The following is a 21,896-nucleotide window of genomic DNA, read 5'->3' on the forward strand; positions in this document are numbered from 1 at the left end:
CATCCACCACAATAAGTGAATAAAATGCAACATTTATTTAATTCTTGTCTAATTATTATAGTAACAGGATCTGTACCAGTAAGGTTTGACAAGACACCTCAGTTGCTACAGTGACTAGGCTAGGGACTGTGCCATTCCTGGCATAGGCAATATTCTCATATTCTTTACAATGTTCAGACTACACCTGAGGCCCATTTGGCCTCTTATCCAATGGGTACTGGGAATTCTTCCCCCAAGGGTTAAGCAGCTAGGGTACAAGTATAAGAACAAATAGAGCTATACCTACACTTCCCCTTATATTTTTATGGTATGGTGCTCAATAAAGCAAAGGTCCAACTTTTTTGGTAGAATTTAAGAAAATAACACAACTAAAGCTGCAAAGTAGTAGATTTATCACCAACAGAATAAATCATGTTCTTTCCCTAATTTGAAAATTGTGCTTAGATGAAATATGTCTTACGTAATCCAAAATGAAACGATGATGACAATAATAACAAAGGCAATCACACGTCATGTAAGGACACATTGCTGCTTCCTTCCACATATTAGAAGTCTGAACTGCTCTTCAAATCAAATCAGACTTATCCTGTGTCTTCAATTGTTGTACAATTTATAAACAAAATATCTTAACTTCTTCTGCTGTTCTTTCCTTACATGTTTAATGGTCTGTCTTGTTGTATGCTTTGCCCTGAGTAGGTATACATGGAAAGGGAGTAAAATGACTTAATGGTTATGAGGGCCTCTGAACATCATTTACATAGATTTGTAACAAGATGAACATGCAAACAGAAAACAAGAACTCTAGCTTGATTAGCTGACATTATATTTCACTCCAAAGGACTGCAGGAAGTTGCCCGAGGACATACTGTGACGGTCTTCTCACAAATAACCTTGAAAAGCTCCCATGTATTACAAAGAGAATGCCACAATAGCCACGTTGTTCATTTTCTAGTTTCAAGAATGCATGTGACTTTCAAACTAAATTTTACTCCTACTGCATCTTTTTATATAATTTACTTAGTCGGGAGTTAGAGATAATCTGTAATTTTATCAAGAAAGCAGTCTTCTGGGATTTGGCACCGTGTATATGTGGTGTTAACCGACGTTTCGGAGGAACGTATCGCCCCCATCTTCAGGGTAGAAGAAAAAGTATAAGAAATCTGCAAGCGACAACACCGTGAGAAACGGTAAAGCAGTCTGCTTTACCGTTTCTCACGGTGTTGTCGCTTGCAGATTTCTTATACTTTTTCTTCTACCCTGAAGATGGGGGCGATACGTTCCTCCGAAACGTCGGTTAACACCACATATACACGGTGCCAAATCCCAGAAGACTGCTTTCTTCATAAACACCGCCGTGAAAGCCTCAAATCTTACATGTAATTTTATCAGTTCACACAGACAAGTGTCTGAAGATACACTTGCTTTACAGTGTTCTGAATAATGTACTGCAGAATACAAGTTCCACAATTGAGGGCTTGAAGTTCTTTAGAGAACATATGCACAATGAGATGTTAATGGTATGGGGCACACTGATTTTCTCTTCAAAATCCATCACAAAAATATAGAAATCATCAGTGAAGCGATTTACTGAAATTCATTAAAAAGTGAACCCTGAAAGTAAGGGCCCTAAAATTTGTTTCAGGGCCAGGAAATGAAATAGGTCTTGTAAAACGCCAAAATTTAATCACAGTATTGTATATTCCCAAAGCACACATGAGCAAGATAAGAAATGTAACAAATTTTGGGATGGAAAACCTGAAGTGAAGAAACTACTCACGAGATCTAGTGGTAGAGGGAAGGATTATATTAAACCAACCTTTTAAGGAACAGCACATGACATGGGCTGGATTCACGTGGCTCAAAAAGAGGATCTAGTTGTCAATGCTTCAGTAGGTCTATACATAATAATGAACTTTTGGGTTCCATACGAGTAAAAGGTAAGGGAGGAACTTCTTGGCCAGTAGCTTCTTAAACTGGATTCCTCTCAATGGAGATTGTTTTCCAGCTCAAGGTCACAGAAGAGATTTCAAAAGGAAGGAGAGATGAAAGTTCCACATATGTTTGAAAATGCGTACAGCAATAATGATGACTGAAACTCGGTCGGTTACAAACTCAGACTGGATATGATGCAATAATCCAACCCTCGAATATGAAAATGTCAGACTCCCTCACATTACAACTTTTGTTCTTCTTTTTCTTCAACCTTTTTGGTCTCTTGCAATTCAGGATTAACTTCTGAAATTATCAGTCCTCCTTGGATAAGGGAGAGGGTTGGCTCATTGTAAGAGGGCAGATACACAAACGCTGTGGCCTGTAGTCCGCAAGCAAACCATACCAACTGAGCGATCGCCGCTTGTTGGCGAAGTTAGTACCAACTTTAGCCGATAGTGTGTGTCACGTGGTTAGCGCAACGGATCCCCATGGCAGTTAATCTAGGTTTTCTAGACCGGAGCCGCTATTTCCTTGAAATAGCTCCTCAGTTATACTCATGAGGCTGAGTGGACCCCGGTCCAGACCCACTACTTCTCAGAAAATCTTGTAGCCGGACCTCTGGATCTGTAGCCAGGAACTCTGACCACTAGACCATAGAGGCGGTCCAAAAGGACAAATACAGGCACAAAAAAAAGTGATACATAATCATCCCTTGAATGGGATTCGAACACGTGACCCCCATGTTCAAAAGGCTGAAGATGGTATGTGTCTTAGAACACACGACGGCCACTGCAATTAAATTAAACACTGTGACCATGGTAATTAATCATACTGAAGTATGACTTAATTTAATGTTATCAGCTTCCTGTCAGCAAGATACCAGAACAGGTTACTCGCGGTTTCCTTATCCCATAGCCTCTACACTCCTCCTTATCGCGACCAGAGTACACAGGCAGTGGCATCACAATTCATGACCGATAAACGTATCGTTGACTCGCATTAATTTACGCATTAAATCCAGGAAAAAAGGCAAAAATCCTTCAACGAAAACGATTAGACTCCCCCGATGAAACTGTTAACGTTTACTAACAACTCGTTGAAGCAGTGTCCTTCTTCAGAAGAGAATATCCTTCTGTATATTAAGAAATTGAGAGTGTGTTATACAAAGCAAAGTTTCCTTAGTTTCCACAAGAGACCATCATCAATATCAGTCCGAAGACCCCTGGAACATTTCGTTCCGTGGGAGATTTCTAGTGAGGTGTTTGCCCCCCATCCCCCTCCAACCCGGACAGTTTCTAAGCTATAGGGCCACAGTTGTCGACTGTTAGCGACTAGAAGCTTCCCTCAAATCTAGCTACCTACCACTCGGAGCTACAGCCCTGGGTGAGCCCTGGCCTCCTCTACAACCAGTCTCCACTGCTCTCTATTCCTCATCTTCTCTGTCCATCCTTTCACCTTCATCTTCTTCAGGTCGTTGTCAACGTCGTCTGGCCGTCTCACCCTGGGTCTTCCTTTTAACATTCTCTTTGGCATTGCATTATCTTCCATTCTTTCGACATGTCCCAACCATCTTATTCTCTGTGACTTGATAAATCTTACCATATCTTCTCCTTTTCAGTAACGCGTTTATCTCTTCGTTGTATATTATCATCCATATATTATTTTTCATCACTGGTCCATACATTTTGCGTATTATTTTTCTCTCGAACATTCTCAGTGCATTCTCTTCTGTTACTGTTAAGGTCCATTTTTCTGCCCCGTATGTAGCAACACGTCTTTTGTAGCTTGTATCTACTGGCTATCTAAACGCATATAGAGGGCACGCCACGTCTCGGCAACAATGTGTCACGTCACATGTAACTACAGATTCACTCTGAGTAAATTATATAACTAATAGTAGAAAAAACAGCTGGTACAGCGACACATGCCAGCGCTATCACCGACAGGATCTGCGGCTCTCACAGCGGTCGTTATGAAGGAGGCGACAGGATTATCCGAAACATCGGTTGACTTTCAACGGACTACACGGCGTCATATCAAAGAAGACATAAATCTTTATTTAGACAGTATTACGCTTACGTCAATGACGCCAATTGTAAAATTGTAAAATTGTCCCCTTGCTTAGCTAATTAAGCACTACACCATGAAGTTGTATGGGGGAGTGGTCGGCTTCACCTCGGAGGAAAGAGCTACCGGTACCCATTGGACACGAGGCCGGGTGGGCCCCAGAGTCGGTCTGGATGACGTGGAGAAAATTCTTGACCTACCGTGACTCGAACTATGAACTCTAAGTCGTTCAGCCCAGAGCCGGTCGCTACACCCGGTCATATAAGTTCAAATATCAACATTTCTATGCACAAGAGAAAGAGCAAGAGAACCAAAGTTCGCTGGCGTGGTCAAATACATGTAGGGTAGTGTAAAGTTTAAGTTTCCGTTAGCGGGGAAATTTCCGCTGTGGAAACCTCATAGACTATTGTTATTTTCATAGACGTCTGGAAAATAGAGCCGCTGATAAGACGAATATACCCCACGTTCTGTAGAACTGTTACATTTCGAAACGAAGTTAATTTACAATTCGAAACGCTGGAAAGACAAATAAACGGCCGATGTGAAGAACATTTAAGTTTAGTTGTATCTGTGGCAGAAATTCGCAATCGTCGAGTCGCGTATTTGGGTTGGCGGAAAGGAATGCATACGGCAGGTCCTGGTCGTTCTACCGCAATTAATTCTTTAATGCCTGTTCTGAGTAGCCGCATTTACTGCAACAATCGCGAACAACTATCACCGAACTAACCATCCACAACCGAACAGTGACTGGAAACAGTACTGAAAAGTCACCAAGAATCGGAAATCTGCAGTGTATAAAGAGAACAGTTCTAACTTGGTCAAACTTTTTTATTTACTTGTTTTCACATCAATCGGTTGGCTTCACAGGAATGTTTATCACTTTCTCGCGTTGTGGAAGGGCTTTTTATACACAGTGTTAAAAACAACAATGTGTACGTTAAAAAATACAGGCTGATCCTAAAGTAGGTTCACAGTTGCGTGTGTTGAAACTACTGGATTGTTTTATTTCCTCTCTCTTCACAGTACATTATCACAGCTGGTAACATTACTAACAGGCATAACCAACAGAAGTAGACACTGAAACATTACTGAAAATCAGAAAATGTTTATGGACTTTCAGGAGGGAGTGGGCTGAAACGTTTGGAATATCTTCCTAAGGCACGTTTTTATTCAGAAAACAGTAATTAAAATATCAATCGCCTTCTATAAATAGGATCCTAAAAGTTTGTGACGATGTTATATTAATTTTTTAACTTTTTGGACATTACGACCTTTCATAATCCTATTTTTAATTTAACAACGGCGTTTCGGAGACAGACTATGTCTCCGTCCTCAGGTGGACCTACTCAGTTTTACCCAATCGATAGGGCTCGTTCATATCTCCGGCCTTGCTCACACAATGCATTTATTTGTTTCATATGATTCTCAGAAGAAACATAAATTATTTCAGCTTTAACCGGTTGGTATTTATAAAGGTATAAAGTGTTTAAATATTATTTAGACAAATTTCAGGTCCAAAATGGTTAACTTAACGCAGTCATGACATTGGTTCAATTGTGAATGCTTTGAAATGTACATGCTTACACATACGTAGGTGGCTGGTCGTGTTTCGACTCGTAAGAAGTCTACCAACACAAATTTTCTAATTACTAATAATATTTTATCACATATGCCCATCAGCTATCAACATCACCAGAAATTATCCACAGCGAAGGAAAATAAAAAAGCCGCTGTTGGCGGAGTCTAAGGACAAGATGGGGCCTGAGTTGCCCTTATAATATTAGAAACGGGGGAAGCCCCGCAGAAAGATTGTATAAAATTCATAAATGTAAAATTCTCATAGCAGACAACATGGAATATAACAATTTTGTGATATCAAAATTCCCTTGCTAATCTACTAAAACGTAACCAGCCTCCTCACTCTGTGATTACAACCAGGATATGAATGTGAACTATTTCGGGGGGCGGAGGTAAAGGAGCGTGCAGAGATAATACAATGACCGTTAGCAAGGATAAACTGAACAGAACTTGGCACAGTGCCACTTCCTCCTCTACGAATCTTACATGACCCTGAACCCGGGCCTTCGCGGTGAGAAGCAAGACTCAAATAGTCTAGCGTATATAGCCGTTACTAAGCAACGGCCGCGAGATAAACAAATATACCAGAACCGTTTCTAAGCAACGGCTCGGTAAACACGTTCCAGAAACGACATGAAAGCAACAATGGTGCAGCAACAGAGGAACGGCGTTTTCTATGTGATCCGTGCCCTTAGCCTAGTCACTACACTGAATGGTAACTTTTACTTATTCATTATACAAACAGTTTTTGTTACTAAGTTTTTTATAAGTAAAAATCAGTATTCCTTAGCTAAAATCAGGGGAAGTCCCACAGTGAAAGTGTCTGGAGGTGCTCGCAAAGAGGCAGATCAAATTTAAAAGAAACCGGTACGAACCAGTATGATGCCAACACCGCTGACATCATTTTCAGTACCGAACATTTAGAAGAGAGATGACGTTCTTAAAACACAGACGGTGACACCAAACTGCCTCAAAATGCGGGTACCCATTTACCTACACGGTTTCACATTCCAGCTGACCATAATCTCAAAACTCAGCACCGGAAACTGAACTTTACTACCTCATAGCAGACCAAAAAAAAAAGATATGAGAAAACAATATTAAAATGGGTCTTAAGTGACGTGGTTCACAGCAGGAACCAGTGGTGGGCTCTTGCAAGTGCAGTCATTTTTGGTTCCATTAAAATACTTACTTACTCATGGAGCTGAGCCCTTCTGGAGGAGCCGCCAATTCTGCAGCTACTCAAGAATCTCCCAGCATTTTATGGAACCCGAAGGTTCATTACCGTGTTCACAAGAGCCCTCCACCGGTCACTATCCTGAGCCAGATCAATCCAATCAATACCATACCATCCTATCTTTTTAAGATCCATTTTAATATTGTCCATCCACCTACGCCTTGGTCTTCCCAGTGGTCTCTTTCCTTCTGGCTTTCCTACCAATATCCTATACGCATTCCGCTTCTCCCCCATTCGTGCTACATTCCCTGCCCATCTCATCCTCCTTGACTTGATCATTCTAATTATACTTGGAGAAGAGTACAAGTTATGAAGCTCCTCATTATGCAGTTTTCTCCAACCTCCTGTCACTTCATCCCTCTTCGGTCCAAATATTCTTCTCAACACCCTCAGTCTATGTTCCTCCCTTAATGTCAGAGACCAATTAAAATTAAAATTCAGGATACTTTTCTATCAGCTGAAATATCACTTGATTTCTCAAAGACAATTTCATTCCTCAGAGTTTTAATAAAACGCTATATAAAAACTGCCACATTTATTAAGAATCAAAATGTTTTATGAAACGATAGGCGACAGGAAGAATCCAATACCACTGTCCTTTATAACTCTAACATGAGTTGTATATGGAGACTTCTAGACTAATATAAAACTGCAACTTTTCTCTTGGTTTCTGTCTCCCGTAATCACTAACCTAACAGGGANTCTCTGTTCTTGCCAATATGCACAGTAGCCACGGCTGTTCAAGCGATGTTGTAAGTGCTGAAGTACATTTTTTTGGGCCCGACTCGCATCCTAATTTAATTTTTTTTAATTACAGAGTAAACTTTTGCTTTCTTAACATAAGTGTTGTTCCTTTTCAAACTTGGCTGTTACTATGACACTGACAAGGAAAAGAGCCATTTCTCAGCGAAATAACCGGAATTTCCGTTTCTATTACGTACACAATCTGCTTGAAATAAACATATATCCATCTCTCTATCTACGGCTCTGCAGTCCTTGTGGACCTTGGCCGCTCTTTCAGTTTCTCAATCCATACACAGTCAATAGGACTCCTTGGACGGAGGATCAGCCCGTTGCAAGGCCTCTACCCACACACAGAATAACACAAATACTAAATAAACGCACAGACATCCGTGCCTTGGACCGCGCAGCCACTGTGATCGATTGAAATAAACACACGTTGACCTAATAAATGAACTGTATGATCAAAATTGTCCACGTGATATTGTCACGTGAAAGATGGTACGCGTGAAGAAAATGGCGGGCGATCGGATTTATTAGCATTTCGGTTACAACTTCTCTTAATTACAATTAATACAGCGCTATCGCTGAGTTACGCAATTTACAGTTCACAGTTGCACACGCATTAGGATTGTCTATCTTCACTAGTCGTGTCCTAGCAACGGATCTCAACACAGACACTATTGCTTCAAATCACTATGAAGGCTTGTCTTCAACCACTCTCTACTGCTCTGTCCTAACCTGTATTCCATCTTCACAATTTATACGCTCCATTCTCGTCCTTGTACTCTCCACTGCTCAACCCTCCTGGGCACCCCATACTAATCTTCTAAGTCAATTTCCACTAGTGTTCACTAATTCAATTCGCACACGCGTGCTTCGACCGCTACTATTTCTCTCTCTATTGCCATCAAATGAACTCTGTAGCGTCGACTGTCTTCAAGATAACTCCTCTGTACGGATCCCGCAAAAAACACAGCCTCTATTGTTGCAGAGGCGTATTTACCTCGTCGTTGCATAGCAACAGTCGCGGCACGGACTACATAGAAAACGTCGTTCTTCTATTGTTGCGTGCGTGAATGTAGCGGGCGTTGCAATGGAATATGTTTACAGAGTCACTTCTTAGCAACAGATCTATACGCTACAATATATTTTAAACTGATCTCTCTTTTAACGAACAGGAATTCACTATTAAAACTACTTGTAATTTGGATATTTAGCTTGGCACCTTGCCATAGGTCAAACGTCAGATGCTTGCTTGCCTCCGTAGAGCCTTGGACGCAATCTTGCGCGACGAACAGTTGACGAAATGGAACCAAAATAGGTCATTTTTTAGTTACCTCTGTCTCAAACTGTTAGTCATCATTCACCACTTCGCGCTCATATCACCGCCCCCCCCCTGAAGTGCGCAACAGCCCTAACCCAAACACCACATTACGAAATCCTGGGGACTTCATCTCTCATCCTGAAACCACTGAGGGAGCGAAGTTTTTGCGTTTAGTATGACTGAAAATAAGAGCAGTTACTTTATGTGACTGGCAAGTAGCATTACTGACTTCTCAACCAATTCCGAGTCCTAACTTACCTCTAATTGAACGGCGTCGCAAAACGATTTATCATCTCATGGCTAATGATACATCCCGTAATACAGTAATTTAATGATGATATCTGCTATTGTTACTGAAAGGCAAGGTTCAAGCAGACCTTGAACAAGCGGTACATGAAACAGGTGCATATAAAACGGGCCTTGTTGCCACGGGCCCAACCAGAATTCTTTCGTCGGGGGGAAGTGGGGTCAGCAAGTTCTCCAGCGGGGGGAAGAGATATTTGCTAACAACGTACGTTCTGAAGCGGGATTTTTACTGGTCAAAAATTTTTTTTTTAATCCGGGTGATGAAGGATACCAGCTTGACACCTCCCCACTTCACGGTCTTCAGGCTTAGCTGTCTTAATCGAAGAAACCGTCTTCCTCCATCTTCATTTCCTACCCTGAACATGAAGACAATGTTTCTCCGAAAGGTCGATAACGCTCTACGTGGGTCACTTTTCAGAAGACAATAATCTTTATGCAACATTTACCAGTAACAGTCACATATGGTAAACCGCTAAACGAAATGTGAAAGTACTCGTACATAGTCTTACAGCTGGGGGGTCTTCAAACAATTAGTCGCGGCTCCCCGAAGGTCGTATAGTTCTGGTCCATACACTTAACGGAGATGCTTTCAGAATATACAGCTGCAGAAGGCGAAACATTTAGCGATTTTCTTGTACAGCAATATTTCATATCCTAGTAGTGATGTTGTAACTTATTTAGGTTCCTGCTGCCACCGTACAGCCTGATAGGGTCCTGCAACAGTGTGTAGAACTGCACTTTTCGTGATTGTACAGGAACATTTTATAGCTTACTGTAGGTGTAGAGAGGCTGTAAAGCTATTTAGGTTCCTGCTGTCACCGTACAGCCTGATAGGGACCTGCAACAGTGTGCAGAACTGCACTTTTCGTGACTGCACAGGAACATTTTATAGCTTACTGTAGGTGTAGAGAGGCTGCAAAGCTACGTGTATTTAGGTTCCCGCTGTCACCGTATAGACTGATAGGGACCTGCAACAGTGTGCAGAACTGCACTTTTCGTGACTGTACAGGAACATTTTATAGCTTACTGTAGGTGTAGAGAGGCTGTAAAGCTACTTAGGTTCCTGCTGACACCGTACAGCCTGATAGGGACCTGCAACAGTGTGCAGAACTGCACTTTTCGCTGATCTGCAGAGGTAAGGGATAACGCAATTATATTACGTCACGTGAACACGGTAACATAAATTTTGGAAAGCCCTGCCGAGTCAACCTATTTTGAACAACAGGTGGAGTCACGCGTTACCTAGCATTATGCAAACATCTCAGGACGTAACAAACAAACTGAATTTGTAACAGAGCCAACTTCTCGAACATTCTGGCTCAGAGCTAACGCTCAAGACTTGTATTTGGTAGGTGATCGGCTCGGATGCCGTTTGCATCACTGGGTATCCTCATTGAGGTGTTTCGTGGTATTTATCAGTCCCTCCAGCCAAATACCGACACAGTACCTCATTAGGCCGTAATCGCTTCCTTCCATTCCATCATTCATCCTAACATCTAACGCTTTATAAACTCGATATCAAAAATATCGTCGTTAAATTGCCCACGAATCCAGAAATTTCAGATTGCTTGCTATTTATTTCGCGTGGCGAATATGCCAAGAACACTCGTCTCCTGATCCCAATTTAGACTTGCTCCCCAGGCCACAATTCGTACATCCCTTCTTCATATCTCGAATTGTTGGCTGGCCTCCTAAATACTGCAGCCCAGCTGCAGCTTCTGCGTGTGACCGTGCTCGGATGGAAGCACGTAGAACTGTTGCCGGATTTCAATTCCAGGCGTCGAAAGCAGCTGCAAGCTTGCAGTGATCAGAATACACACCAGTATGTATGTATAGCAGTTGGGGGGGGGGGGGGATCATCAGGTGATTCACTCTTAAAATACTGGCAACGCGAATGTTAAACACATGACTGTTGGACAATGTTTTTTTTCGAAGCAGACAGCGTTGTGATATGAGAGATCACAAATTTCGGGTGAGACTGTATGATTATAACTATCCCTGTAAGAGGCCGTGGAGACCCAGAGGGTTGTGAGACGTCGAGGCTCCCACATTTTCTAGACAGTCGGCGGTAAGGTTGTCAGCCTTACACGCCAAGCTATCCTTGTAACAGGTCGTGGAGTCCCATAGGGTTCTGAGACGTCGAGGGTCCCACATTTTCCAGACAGTCACCTCACAGATGGCGGTAAGGTTGTCAGCCTCACGCGCCAGGCTATCCCTGTAATAGGCCATGGAGGCCCAGGGGGTTGTGAGACGTCGAGGCTCCCATATTTTCTAGACAATCGGCTCACAGATGGCGGTGACGTTGTCAGCCTTACGAGCCTACCGCAAATTTACCCCCAGAAAGATTCCTGTTACTCATTTCTGTTAGAGGCTGAGCCGACCCCAGGGTCATAGTGCCGCTGGGAGGATCATGTCAGTGGAAAAAAAAAAGCTAATGACCATTCTACATGTAATGTACCACAATGGCTGAAGCACTATAATGCTTCTCTATACAGTATCATGGGAGGGCTTTACAAACTGTAGCACAATACAATTCTATATACTTTCCACTTCCCACTATTATATTGTATATGGAATAATGTGGACATGCCGTGACGTCATGTTTCACGTCATACGTTGCCTACTACACCCTGACCCGAAGAGTAAACTCACAGCCTGACGGACAAGTGGAAGTCAATCTTTGACGCGTAGTTCAAAGGTTAGAAGAAGCAACGTGGAGACAGCGAAGCATCTCATTATACACGTAGCAATTTTACACTCGAAACTGCAAGAAAGAGACAAGCAATAGGACTATTATCCTGAACCGGGAAAAGAACTGCTTTGAGGTGGGTTCCAAAAAAATCATACGCCGATATGGGGACCTGACATTCCAAATTTCTCTAACTTATTGTGATTTAGAAATAAAATCGACGAATGTTAACTTCAGGAATTTGTCCCCTCTGGTTCAAGAATACTGTATAGAAAATATTTCCTCACCATTCATTACAGCAACAATAAAAGCAGGAATAGCTCGGTCAATACGAGTTAAGTGGCCGGAGTTCAATTCCCGACAGAGGCAGAAGATCACACGCCTAGAAAATGCGAGGACTACCCAGGGAAGTTGGTAACTTTTCTTCCCGGGAGTAATGCGATGAGAACGTGGTAATTACTCTTCACGTTCATGTAGTCCCAACGATAAGAATGCATGGAGCTTTGCCTCAGTTCCACAATACATCTTCATGAAGTCATGCATAGCTGTAACGCTCGGGACGTGCTCCGCTGGAATCTAGGCCCGGACACCGTACTTCCTGGTTGAGATTTGTCGTGATTTTCTTTATGTCCGCCTCTATACAGATGCTGAGATATTGTCTCGATTGGGCCATGGCCACGTTTCCCAAATCCTTACGGTCTAACATTCACCTATACCAGCTTACCGCCCACCACTCTATACTTTACTGCAAGGTCATAAAAGGTGCTATACAGGGTGTACACATCGGGGCACGCGGGTTCGATTCATGATTCATAGGATTTTTCAGCTGACCTAATCATTCCTGCGGTCGACTCAGCCTCTAACAGAAATGAGGAATTTTCCTGGGGGTAAAAGCCGGCCCGCGCGTAAGGCTGACCTTACCGCCATTTGTGAGCCGATTTCCTATAAAATATGGGAGCCTCGACGTCTCACAACCCTATGGGTCTCTCCGGGATGTCACAGGGATGGCTTTACCATATATTCTTGGCTAGCATATAAACGGAAATTACGGACTGAAATTATATTTCCGGAAATGCGTACTTTATATTGTAGCTAAGAACACCCAATATGGAGGTTAAGTGTGATCGTCCTCACAGGCTTGCTACTGTCGGATTCATCGTCCTTGCAGTTCAGACGCGAATCGACGACTTCCGCTTTCCTCTAAAACCGGATGACACTAGTATTCGTAACTCAGGCAAACAGGAAGAAGATAAACGCTACAAACAATAGGTTTTGGGACAATACTAATCGCCTACCTTCCTTTGATATAAGGATCGCACAGAAAATGAAAAAATGTGGAAAACAAGCATACAGAGAGCAAAGCAATCTCATAAGCCTCCTTGAAACGAACAAGAAATTGGGGGGGGGGGGGGATACAAAGACAGAGAAATTGAGACACATAGATAAGAAGGCGATCTCATAAGGTTCTTTTAAAAATACGGAAGGCAGGCTAAAAAACATATAAGTTGCTGCTGAAGTCATATTAAACGGTGGCGCTTTCGGTTTTTTTTTTTATTTTTACCACAAAATAATGAAACACGCAAAAATAAAAGACATACAAGAGTCATATGTAAGGTTAGAGGCTTTCACATCGGTGGTTATGAAGACCTCTTCTATTTTCCGGGATATAACGCGGCGTAGTCAGTTAAAAATCAAACCGACGTTTCGGTGGGATATATCGTCTCCATCTTCAGCGTCGAAAGAACATGCCAAGCAAGAAACCGGCATGCTGGTTTATTCTTTGACCCTAAAGATGGAGGTGACATGTTCCTCCGAAATATCGGTTGACTTTCATCGGACTGCACGGCGTTGCATCCAGTCACAGTTTACTAAATCACGCCTTGCCCTGACATTAGACGAAGTGATGGGAACAGGAAAAAAAAGACGCTGAGGAAGGAAAACGTAATATTCCGTTAGAGACACGGCGCGGCATAGCAAGTAACCAATTTGCATAACTTCGCCTTGAGTCATTCATAACCTTCACACACATTGATAGGAAGATGGCGTACATTTGCATCAGTTTAACCACAAGACTGTAACACTTCTCTATGAACACATTTAGTGGCGATAATCCTCAGCAATTCTACTTAATATCTAAAATATTAACGCATACACATGCATATTATTCGACGAAATAGAGATTGAACTCGGGTAATGCTTGCTACCATTCAGTCCAGAACCTTTTGTCTTCTCATCTACTGTCTAAAACATAAATATTAGACTGATATATTAGTTTTTTGGACTTTATCCATCGTCCTGGTTTTTAAGATAACTAATAAAAACACTGGACCAGTGATTGAGGCTAGCTCTTTCTAACGGACCCAACAGAATAGGTGTTTTCCTTCACCTGAGGACGGAAACAGATCCAGTTTCCGAAACGTCATGTTTTTATTAGTTACCTTAAAAACCAGGACGTAGGATAAAGTCCAAAAAACCAACATATCAGTGTGTTATACACCATCGTCAGAATCCTATTGTAATAAATATTAGAATACACAAAACTATAATTCTGCCTGTGGTTCTGTATGGGTGTGAAACTTCGTCTCTGACATTAAGGGAGGAACACAGACTGAGGGTATTTGAGAACAGGGTGTTGAGGAGAATATTTGGACCGAAGACAGATGAAGTGACAGGAGGTTGGAGAAAACTGCATAATGAGGAGCTTCATAATTTGTACTCTTCTCCAAGTATAATTAGAACGATCAAGTCAAGTCAAGGAGGATGAGACGGGCAGGGCATGTAGCACGAATTGGAGAGAAGGGGAATGCATATAGATACTGGTGGGGATGCTAGAAGAAGAGAGACCACTAGGAAGGCCAAGACATAGGTGGGTGGATAATATTAAAATTGATCTAAGAGAGATAGGATTGAGTAGCATGGACTGGACTGATCTGGCTCAGGATAGGGACCGATGGAATGCTCTTGTTAACACAGTAATGAACCTTCGGGTTCCATAAGATGTTGGAGAAATTCTTGAGTAGCTGAGCGACTGGCGGCTTCTCAAGATGGGATCACCTCCATGGAGTTAGATATATATTACTCAGTACTTATTTCAAATAATCTAACTTTAATTCTGAAACCTTTGTCATACTAATAGCCTTGTCTGGATGTAAATTTTATTGGCTTACTATGAAAGTTCTTTTTAAGAGCAGACTGCTCTAAGTAGCGCTTGCGAGCCTCCTCTGTTGGCATGTGGTCACCCGACACGAGCTATTCACGAACTTTGTTGCTCAGCATATGGCACCTTTGGAACAGCTAAATCTGTATGTTGACGCACAAGGGATCGACACAAGAGGGTCATCAGTGCTTGTAAAATACGGGAATCGACATTTAATTATTTTTTGTTTGGTAAAGAAGGCCGCAACACTGAGTAAAGGTGGTCAACTCTTTGAATCGCTTTGGCCATAACATGTACCATCTATTTTACTCTTAGCAGGAGCTGATATTTGTCTATGATTCTCATAACAATGATTACTTCCATAAACATCAATAACCGACAAGTATTTTTAATGATGTCACAAAGTGTTTTCTGTGGGCGAAAAACGGAATTCTCAAAAGTGAAATTTGAGGTTCTCACAGCAGTAAATATCAAGATTACTATTTTCTTCGATCTGACTCAGTATAATCTGGAAGAAAAGAGTTAAGATTGAGGTAGGAAGTTCCTCTGACATGTCTATGTACCTACCAGACTACTCGGTGTCATATCCCAGAAGACAATTAAGTAACCTAATTTTCTTTTAAATATTTAGACGTGTTTCATGCTTCGGATGGTTAATACGTGAAGTTGAAATTAAATATTGAAGTGTATTTACGTCGAAATGATTAATTACAAACACACATAAATTTGTTGAAACTGCTTACCTCTACCCGTTACTTCCAACAATTCGAATAAAATTCACTCACCTGTTACAAGGCGGTGGAAATGATTCTCCGCTAACGATGGTCACAGATAACAGGAGACACACTATACCTATCTTTCTTTTAACCATACTTGTTTGTTCTGAAAGCACGCCCCCCCAATAAAAACTAACAAAACGTAACCACCAAGTTTCTTCACAGATCCTTTCGTTAAAATACACTTCACTGTGTAGTTCAGAACAACAATCAGCTTGTAGCTCTGTGGTGGCGAACCCTGGCTTCCTGTCGAAGATTCTCCATCATCTCCACTGCGCTGCGTTCATAGCGACGGTCCCTGCAGAATAAAACACAGTTGTGTCCGTCAGCAGGTAGCTATCGCGCGGTTAGCAAGATGTATATGGAACTTCACTATGCAACTCTCGCGTACTAGTGTTGCGTGTTAACGAGCATACAGCCTTTAAAACCTCAGGGGCCAAACCATTGCATCAGCCAAGCTCACGCTGCCAGTGGTTGAGTCCACGACAAGCCCCTCTATGTGCGTCATTTGATTGGCCAACAGGCGAACACACCTCCATTGTGGTCTTAGTACCGTGACTTGCTTTTTAACTCAGCTGGCTGGGGACTGTATATGAGTTACTGAGCTATCCAAGTCCGACAAGTCTACACCGTCTAGACTGCGTTAACAAGCACGGTAGCAGTACCTGTTTTCACAGCATGTACTCGGTAAAGCTGTAAAGGTTTCTATACGTTGGAAATGACAGGTATAAACTGCACATATATATCCAGAGAGGGGTTCGAACCCATGGACAGTGTTGGAAAGGCTGCATGGAACGTCCAAAGAATTTCAAAACACAGAACACAAGTATGACAATTCTTCGCGGTTCTCTTTGATACTTTAAAATTTATGAATTATTCTGTTAATTGGTTGATTTCAAGGTGGCTCTGCTTTCCATCAGCTTTCACTCTGAGTACATGACAGTTGGCGCGTAAGGCTGACAACCTCACCGCTATCTGTGAGCCGACTGTCTAGAAAATGTGGGAGCCTCGACGTCTCACGGCCTATTAAAGAGATAAATAACTTCACCTTCTTTTACCCTTACCACAGCTGTGAGTGTTCATACTGAATTCTGGGTCGTGACACCATGCAGTTTTGTAAGGATGTTCTGGAGTTACGAAAGAATATGTTACCTCCTATAGGGATGTAATGCATGGGGTCAAGAATCAGTTTGGTTACAGAGGCTGACTGGAAGCAAAGTGGTCACTCAGACCCGCAGGAAAGGGTAAAGAGATCTTCTGGGCTGACACCTTATGACGTCAGCAAGATGGATACCGACGGAGGATCACAATGCCTCCATCCTCAGGGTTGAAATGTGTAAAGTGAAGTAATATGTGGGTTATGAATGGAGGTTATAAGGAAGGCCCTCAGGGAAGAAATCCGAACAATCCAGATTCCACTTGAAGAAAGCAGTCTTCTGGGATTTGGCACCGTGTATATGTGGTGTTAACCGACGTTTCGGAGGAACGTATCGCCTCCATCTTCAGGGTAGAAGAAAAAATATAAGAAATCTGCAAAGCGAAGAGACCGTGAGAACCGGTAAAAGCAGACTGCTTTCTTCATAGTCACCGCCGTGAAAGCCTCAAATCTTACACAGATTCCACTTGCCTACTAACTCTCGTTTTGATAGGTTTATAAACTTTGCAGCTGAAATATGTGCTTTTATGTTCTGTTCAGACGTAACGTGAACACTTTTACTCCTACGGACTTATGCAATACAGCTTATCATAATTCCTTATCGCACTCATTATGAAAATTTGTAGAGAAGATAGCGAGGAGTAGATGTGGAAGTGTTTCATCCATTTACGAGGGCGATAAGTTGATGCTGTCAACTCTACCGATATGAGAAATTTATCTTTCGTCATATATCTAAATTACCTGTTTCCTGTTCGAAGCGCCGCTCAATAATAGAATTATAAATTACGTAAGATCTGAAACCACTCTGGAGCCGGGATAGCTCAGTCGATATAGCAACTGGTTACGGGTTGGACGAACAAGGCGTCGCAGTTCGAGTCCCGGTAGAGTCAAGAATTTTCTCTACTCCACGTCATCCAGACCGGCTTTGGGGCTCACCCACCTTTCTATTCAATGGGTACCCTGGGGGTAAAGCGGCAGGGGCGTGAAGCTGATCACTCACCTCCAACTAATGCCGAGGTCAACAAAATATGGACCTATACAGCCATTCCCCAATACGCCTTCACAGCGCAGTGCTTAATTAGTTAAGCACAGGGACAACTTTACCTTGCCTTAAACCACTCTTGAGTTATAATCCCGCAGTATATGACTGTATAGTCACATTTCTGTCATGTAATGGGGGGGGGCACGCGGTAGCGTAGTTGGTTTAGGCACTATGCTACAAGTCGGAAGCTCGCGGGTTCCATTCCCGATGAGGTCATTGGATTTTCAATTGACCTAATCCTTCCAGCCGCACTATGGCCCTGAGGTCGATTCAACCTCTATAAAAAATGAGTACCACGAATCTTCCTGGGAGTAAAGGGCGCCCGGCTGGAGAGTAAGGCTGGCAATCTCACCGCCATCTGTGAGCCGATTGTCTAGAAAATGTGGAAGTCTCGACGTCTCACAACCCTGTGGGCCTTCACGGCCTGCAACAGGGACAGCTTGGCGCGTAAGGCTGACAACCTCAACGCCATCTGTGAGCCGACTGTCTAGAGGAAATGGGCAAGCCTCGACGTCTCAAAACCGTGTGGGCCTCCACGGCCTGCAACAGGGATAGCTTGGCGCGTAAGGCTGACAACCTCAACGCCATCTGTGAGCCGACTGTCTAGAGAAAATGGGCAAGCCTCGACGTTTTCACAACCCTATGGGCCTCCACGACCTGTAAGAGGGATAGCTTTATCTTTTTTACCTCCTGTGATCATATGACTTGACACGTAAGGCTTTTAACGGCGTGTCTCAGTAACAATTCAGAGAAGTGTACGATTCTGCAGCACAATATGAAAGCAGACAAATCATTCAGATTGTGGTCTTACGGACTGTGACAGCGGAAACAGACGTTTCGGAGAAACCTGTTACCTCCATCTTCAGGGTTAAAATGTTGAATATACAGACAGCCTCTTTCAGCTTTGTATACTGTAACCAAACGGATCGACAGAGAGGTAACGCTCTTGATTCGTAATCGGGAGGTTCTAGGTTTGAAACTCGGTCGGGAGACTATCCCGACTAATTGTGGTTTTTCTTAGTCTCTCCAGGCAAATATAGGACAGTACCTAGGTCAGGCTGCGGCCGCTTTCAAGTTTTTGTACGTTTCGTGACACCTTTGCATGACAGGATATCAAAATAGGTCTAAAAGGAATAAGATGCAAAGGCATGAGCTGGATTCATCTGGTTCATCGTACTGTGGCATGCAGACCCGTTGCTAGGCAACGACCGCGAAATAAGAAGCTATACAACAGCCGTTGCTAAGTAATGGCTCTGTAAACAACGGTTATTGCTAAGCAATGGCTGAGTACCGATCATGTGGGCACTCCAACGGACGCGAACGCAACAGAGGAACGGTGTCTCCTGTGGAGTCCGTGCCGATATGTTACAAATACGACAAGTCATTGGAGTTATTGAGGAGTGAGCTGAGTTGGTTGGAGAATTCAGTAAGTAAGTAAGTAAGTAAGTTATTGGACTGCTCGGGATCGGTCCTTGTAAGCTGTTGCTGTCAGAAGATGAGTGCTGAGGCCGGGGACATTTCGGGAACCCAGAGTACAGGGAATGTCCGCCGTTGGAAGCCGTTACCAGAAAATGACTGGTGAAAACACAGCAGACTGAGAACACTTAAGTGTGTGTGTCTACTGAACTGTAAACTGTGTGAGTTAGCGAAACGGCTGTAATTATTTGTAGTCACAGATCTGTAAGAACCCAATAAATTCAATTACCAATCCAAACCTCGTCTATAATCACTCATACACGTGACAATACGGTCCAGTGGCGGGCTTTTGTGAACACGAGAATGAAATATAGATGGCGGGAGATTTAAGTGTGAAGAATATTATCTTGTGGTTTGTAATGCGTAATTCGGTAGAAGTCCACTGATGTTTCGAAGAAACGTATCACTTCCATCTTCATGGTCGAAGATTAAGCCACGCAACCAGAGCTCTGCTTGCCGCCTGCTTATTTCTGATGTCTCGCTTGCCTTACTCTTCGAGCCTGAAGATGGAGGCGATACGTTCAAACGTCAACTCATATCTACCAAACTGTATGGCGTCACAACCAATAGCGCGTGCTGTCCATAATCAAAGCTATAGGAATCTCAATGCCGGCTTTATCTTAGTTCTTTTTAGCCCACTTTTCTTTAATTTGAAAACAACAGGAGAATTATGAGATAACCTTGCGGTGTGTCCCCATCTAAAGCCTGAAAGTCGGAACAGTGGAGCCAGAAGAGATAGCCGTTGCTAGGCTTTGACAAACACATGCCAGCGGCAAGGTATACACACACAACAAAGAAATTGGTGGACGCGATATTTTCTATGCGGTCCGTGTCTTATCAAATACTCACTATGCAGTGAAAGGACATGATACTCCCGTGTGGAGGCGGCGATAAATACCTCCACCGTTGCCCTGCGAGTCGTAGAAGACGACGATAAGGGAACCCGGTGCCTTGGGGTATAACTAGGCCAACCTGTTCCTGGGGAATATAAATACTAGGCACTGGCCCTCCGGGTTGGAAAAATCACGAATTTGAGACAGTAAAATTTGGTCACGAGTCCCACGGGAGTCGGACCTGAGAATGACTGCGCTGGCGAGGACCAGAATCATCTGTAAATTACAGACCCATCCTCTCGCCAGACAGGACGTTACATAAAGACTACAGGTTCAACTATTAAGTTGAAAGAAAATGCTAGTCGTGAGTCTCAAGAGGATTGTCGCCAAGACGAACTGATTGGCGGCAAATCGCCTGTCGTAAAGCAACTCTGACTCTGATAGTAAGCGATTAGTTCTTCCCAGAATTTCTTGTTATTTAAATGTGTCGATAGTCGTGAATGGCCTGTACAGTTGCGTCAACGTCATACGCATTAACTAACCAAGAGGCATACAACTGTAGAAACTCTGGGATTTATGAGGTCGAGGTTAGGTTTTCCTAATGACCCCGAGTACAATCCTTTCTCCCCTTAAACCTGAACACGGAAACGCATCATGTATCCGAAAGGTTCGTGTATATCAACTATACAGTACATCAGACACTGAGCAATGCCCAACATAATATTCATATTTATTCAACAATTGCCACATACCTTAACAGAAACGTGAATGAAATGATTAAGACGACGTAAATGTGCGGTTAGAAGTGATTAAATGTAATACAGTGTTACCAACATTACGCGCTGCAGACCGTCAATGACAACGAAGCAGAAGCGAAACATAACCTTGAAGTTAACACGTGACGTGCGTACACTTCTCGAGAAAGGTGCCAATGAAACCTGAATCAATAGTACAACACTTTTCCGAGCATTCTGTTTCTCTACACTACGCAGAATTTAAACGCAAATTCTAAATCTAACTCCATGGTGTCGCGTCTTTTCTGAGACGCTAATAGTAGCTCAGCTAGTGATGAAATTCTCCAAATTTAATGTAACCACTGCCATGTCCACTGGACTTCATTCTGAGCCAGATTAATACAATCCAAAGTCTCTAGTCCTATTTCTTACGTATACATTTTAATATTGTAACGTGTCTGCTGTGTGACGCAACACGAATACATAGCGTGGGTCTTCGGATTGGAACAAATTCTTTTATTTGACGCTTATCTGTACACACACTCGTACACTTATTCACTTAGAGCGCTATTACACCGTTAGTACACTCTGGAACTCACCGCCAAGTGTGAGCATAACCTGCTGCCGTCTCGCTAGAGTCGAATCCAAGACTGTGAGTACAAAACTCAGGATCTCTACTGTCATTTCACTCGGAATATTTTGTGATACTGGTAATACTGAACTCTCAAAGTCAAAGTCACATTACAGTACGATACTTCAATGTATGAGGCTGGCGGATCACGTCACACTAAATTTCAACGATAATACCGTATTTACGCATGTATAGGCCGCGTACGTGTATAGGC

At 42.8% G+C, this 21,896-nt stretch overlaps 1 protein-coding gene across 2 annotated transcripts in view; it reads right to left on the reverse strand.

Moving 5' to 3' along the window:
* The window catches only part of LOC111871930 (trehalase), a 108,979-nt gene that overhangs the window by 31,165 nt on the left and 55,918 nt on the right, over window positions 1–21,896 (reverse strand). The window contains exon 2 of one of the 2 annotated variants that reach the window (XM_023865342.2): window positions 15,820–16,108. In XM_023865342.2, the coding sequence (XP_023721110.1) occupies window positions 15,820–15,905 (86 nt within the window). In that variant the 5' untranslated portion in view covers window positions 15,906–16,108. Of the gene's footprint in view, window positions 1–15,819; window positions 16,193–21,896 lie in introns of those variants that run through there. The other variant, XM_023865343.2, reaches the window with a different exon arrangement.

The sequence above is a fragment of the Cryptotermes secundus genome, unplaced genomic scaffold (assembly GCF_002891405.2).
Source record: "Cryptotermes secundus unplaced genomic scaffold, Csec_1.0 scaffold2225, whole genome shotgun sequence".
In the NCBI taxonomy this organism is placed as follows: Eukaryota; Metazoa; Arthropoda; class Insecta; order Blattodea; family Kalotermitidae; genus Cryptotermes; species Cryptotermes secundus.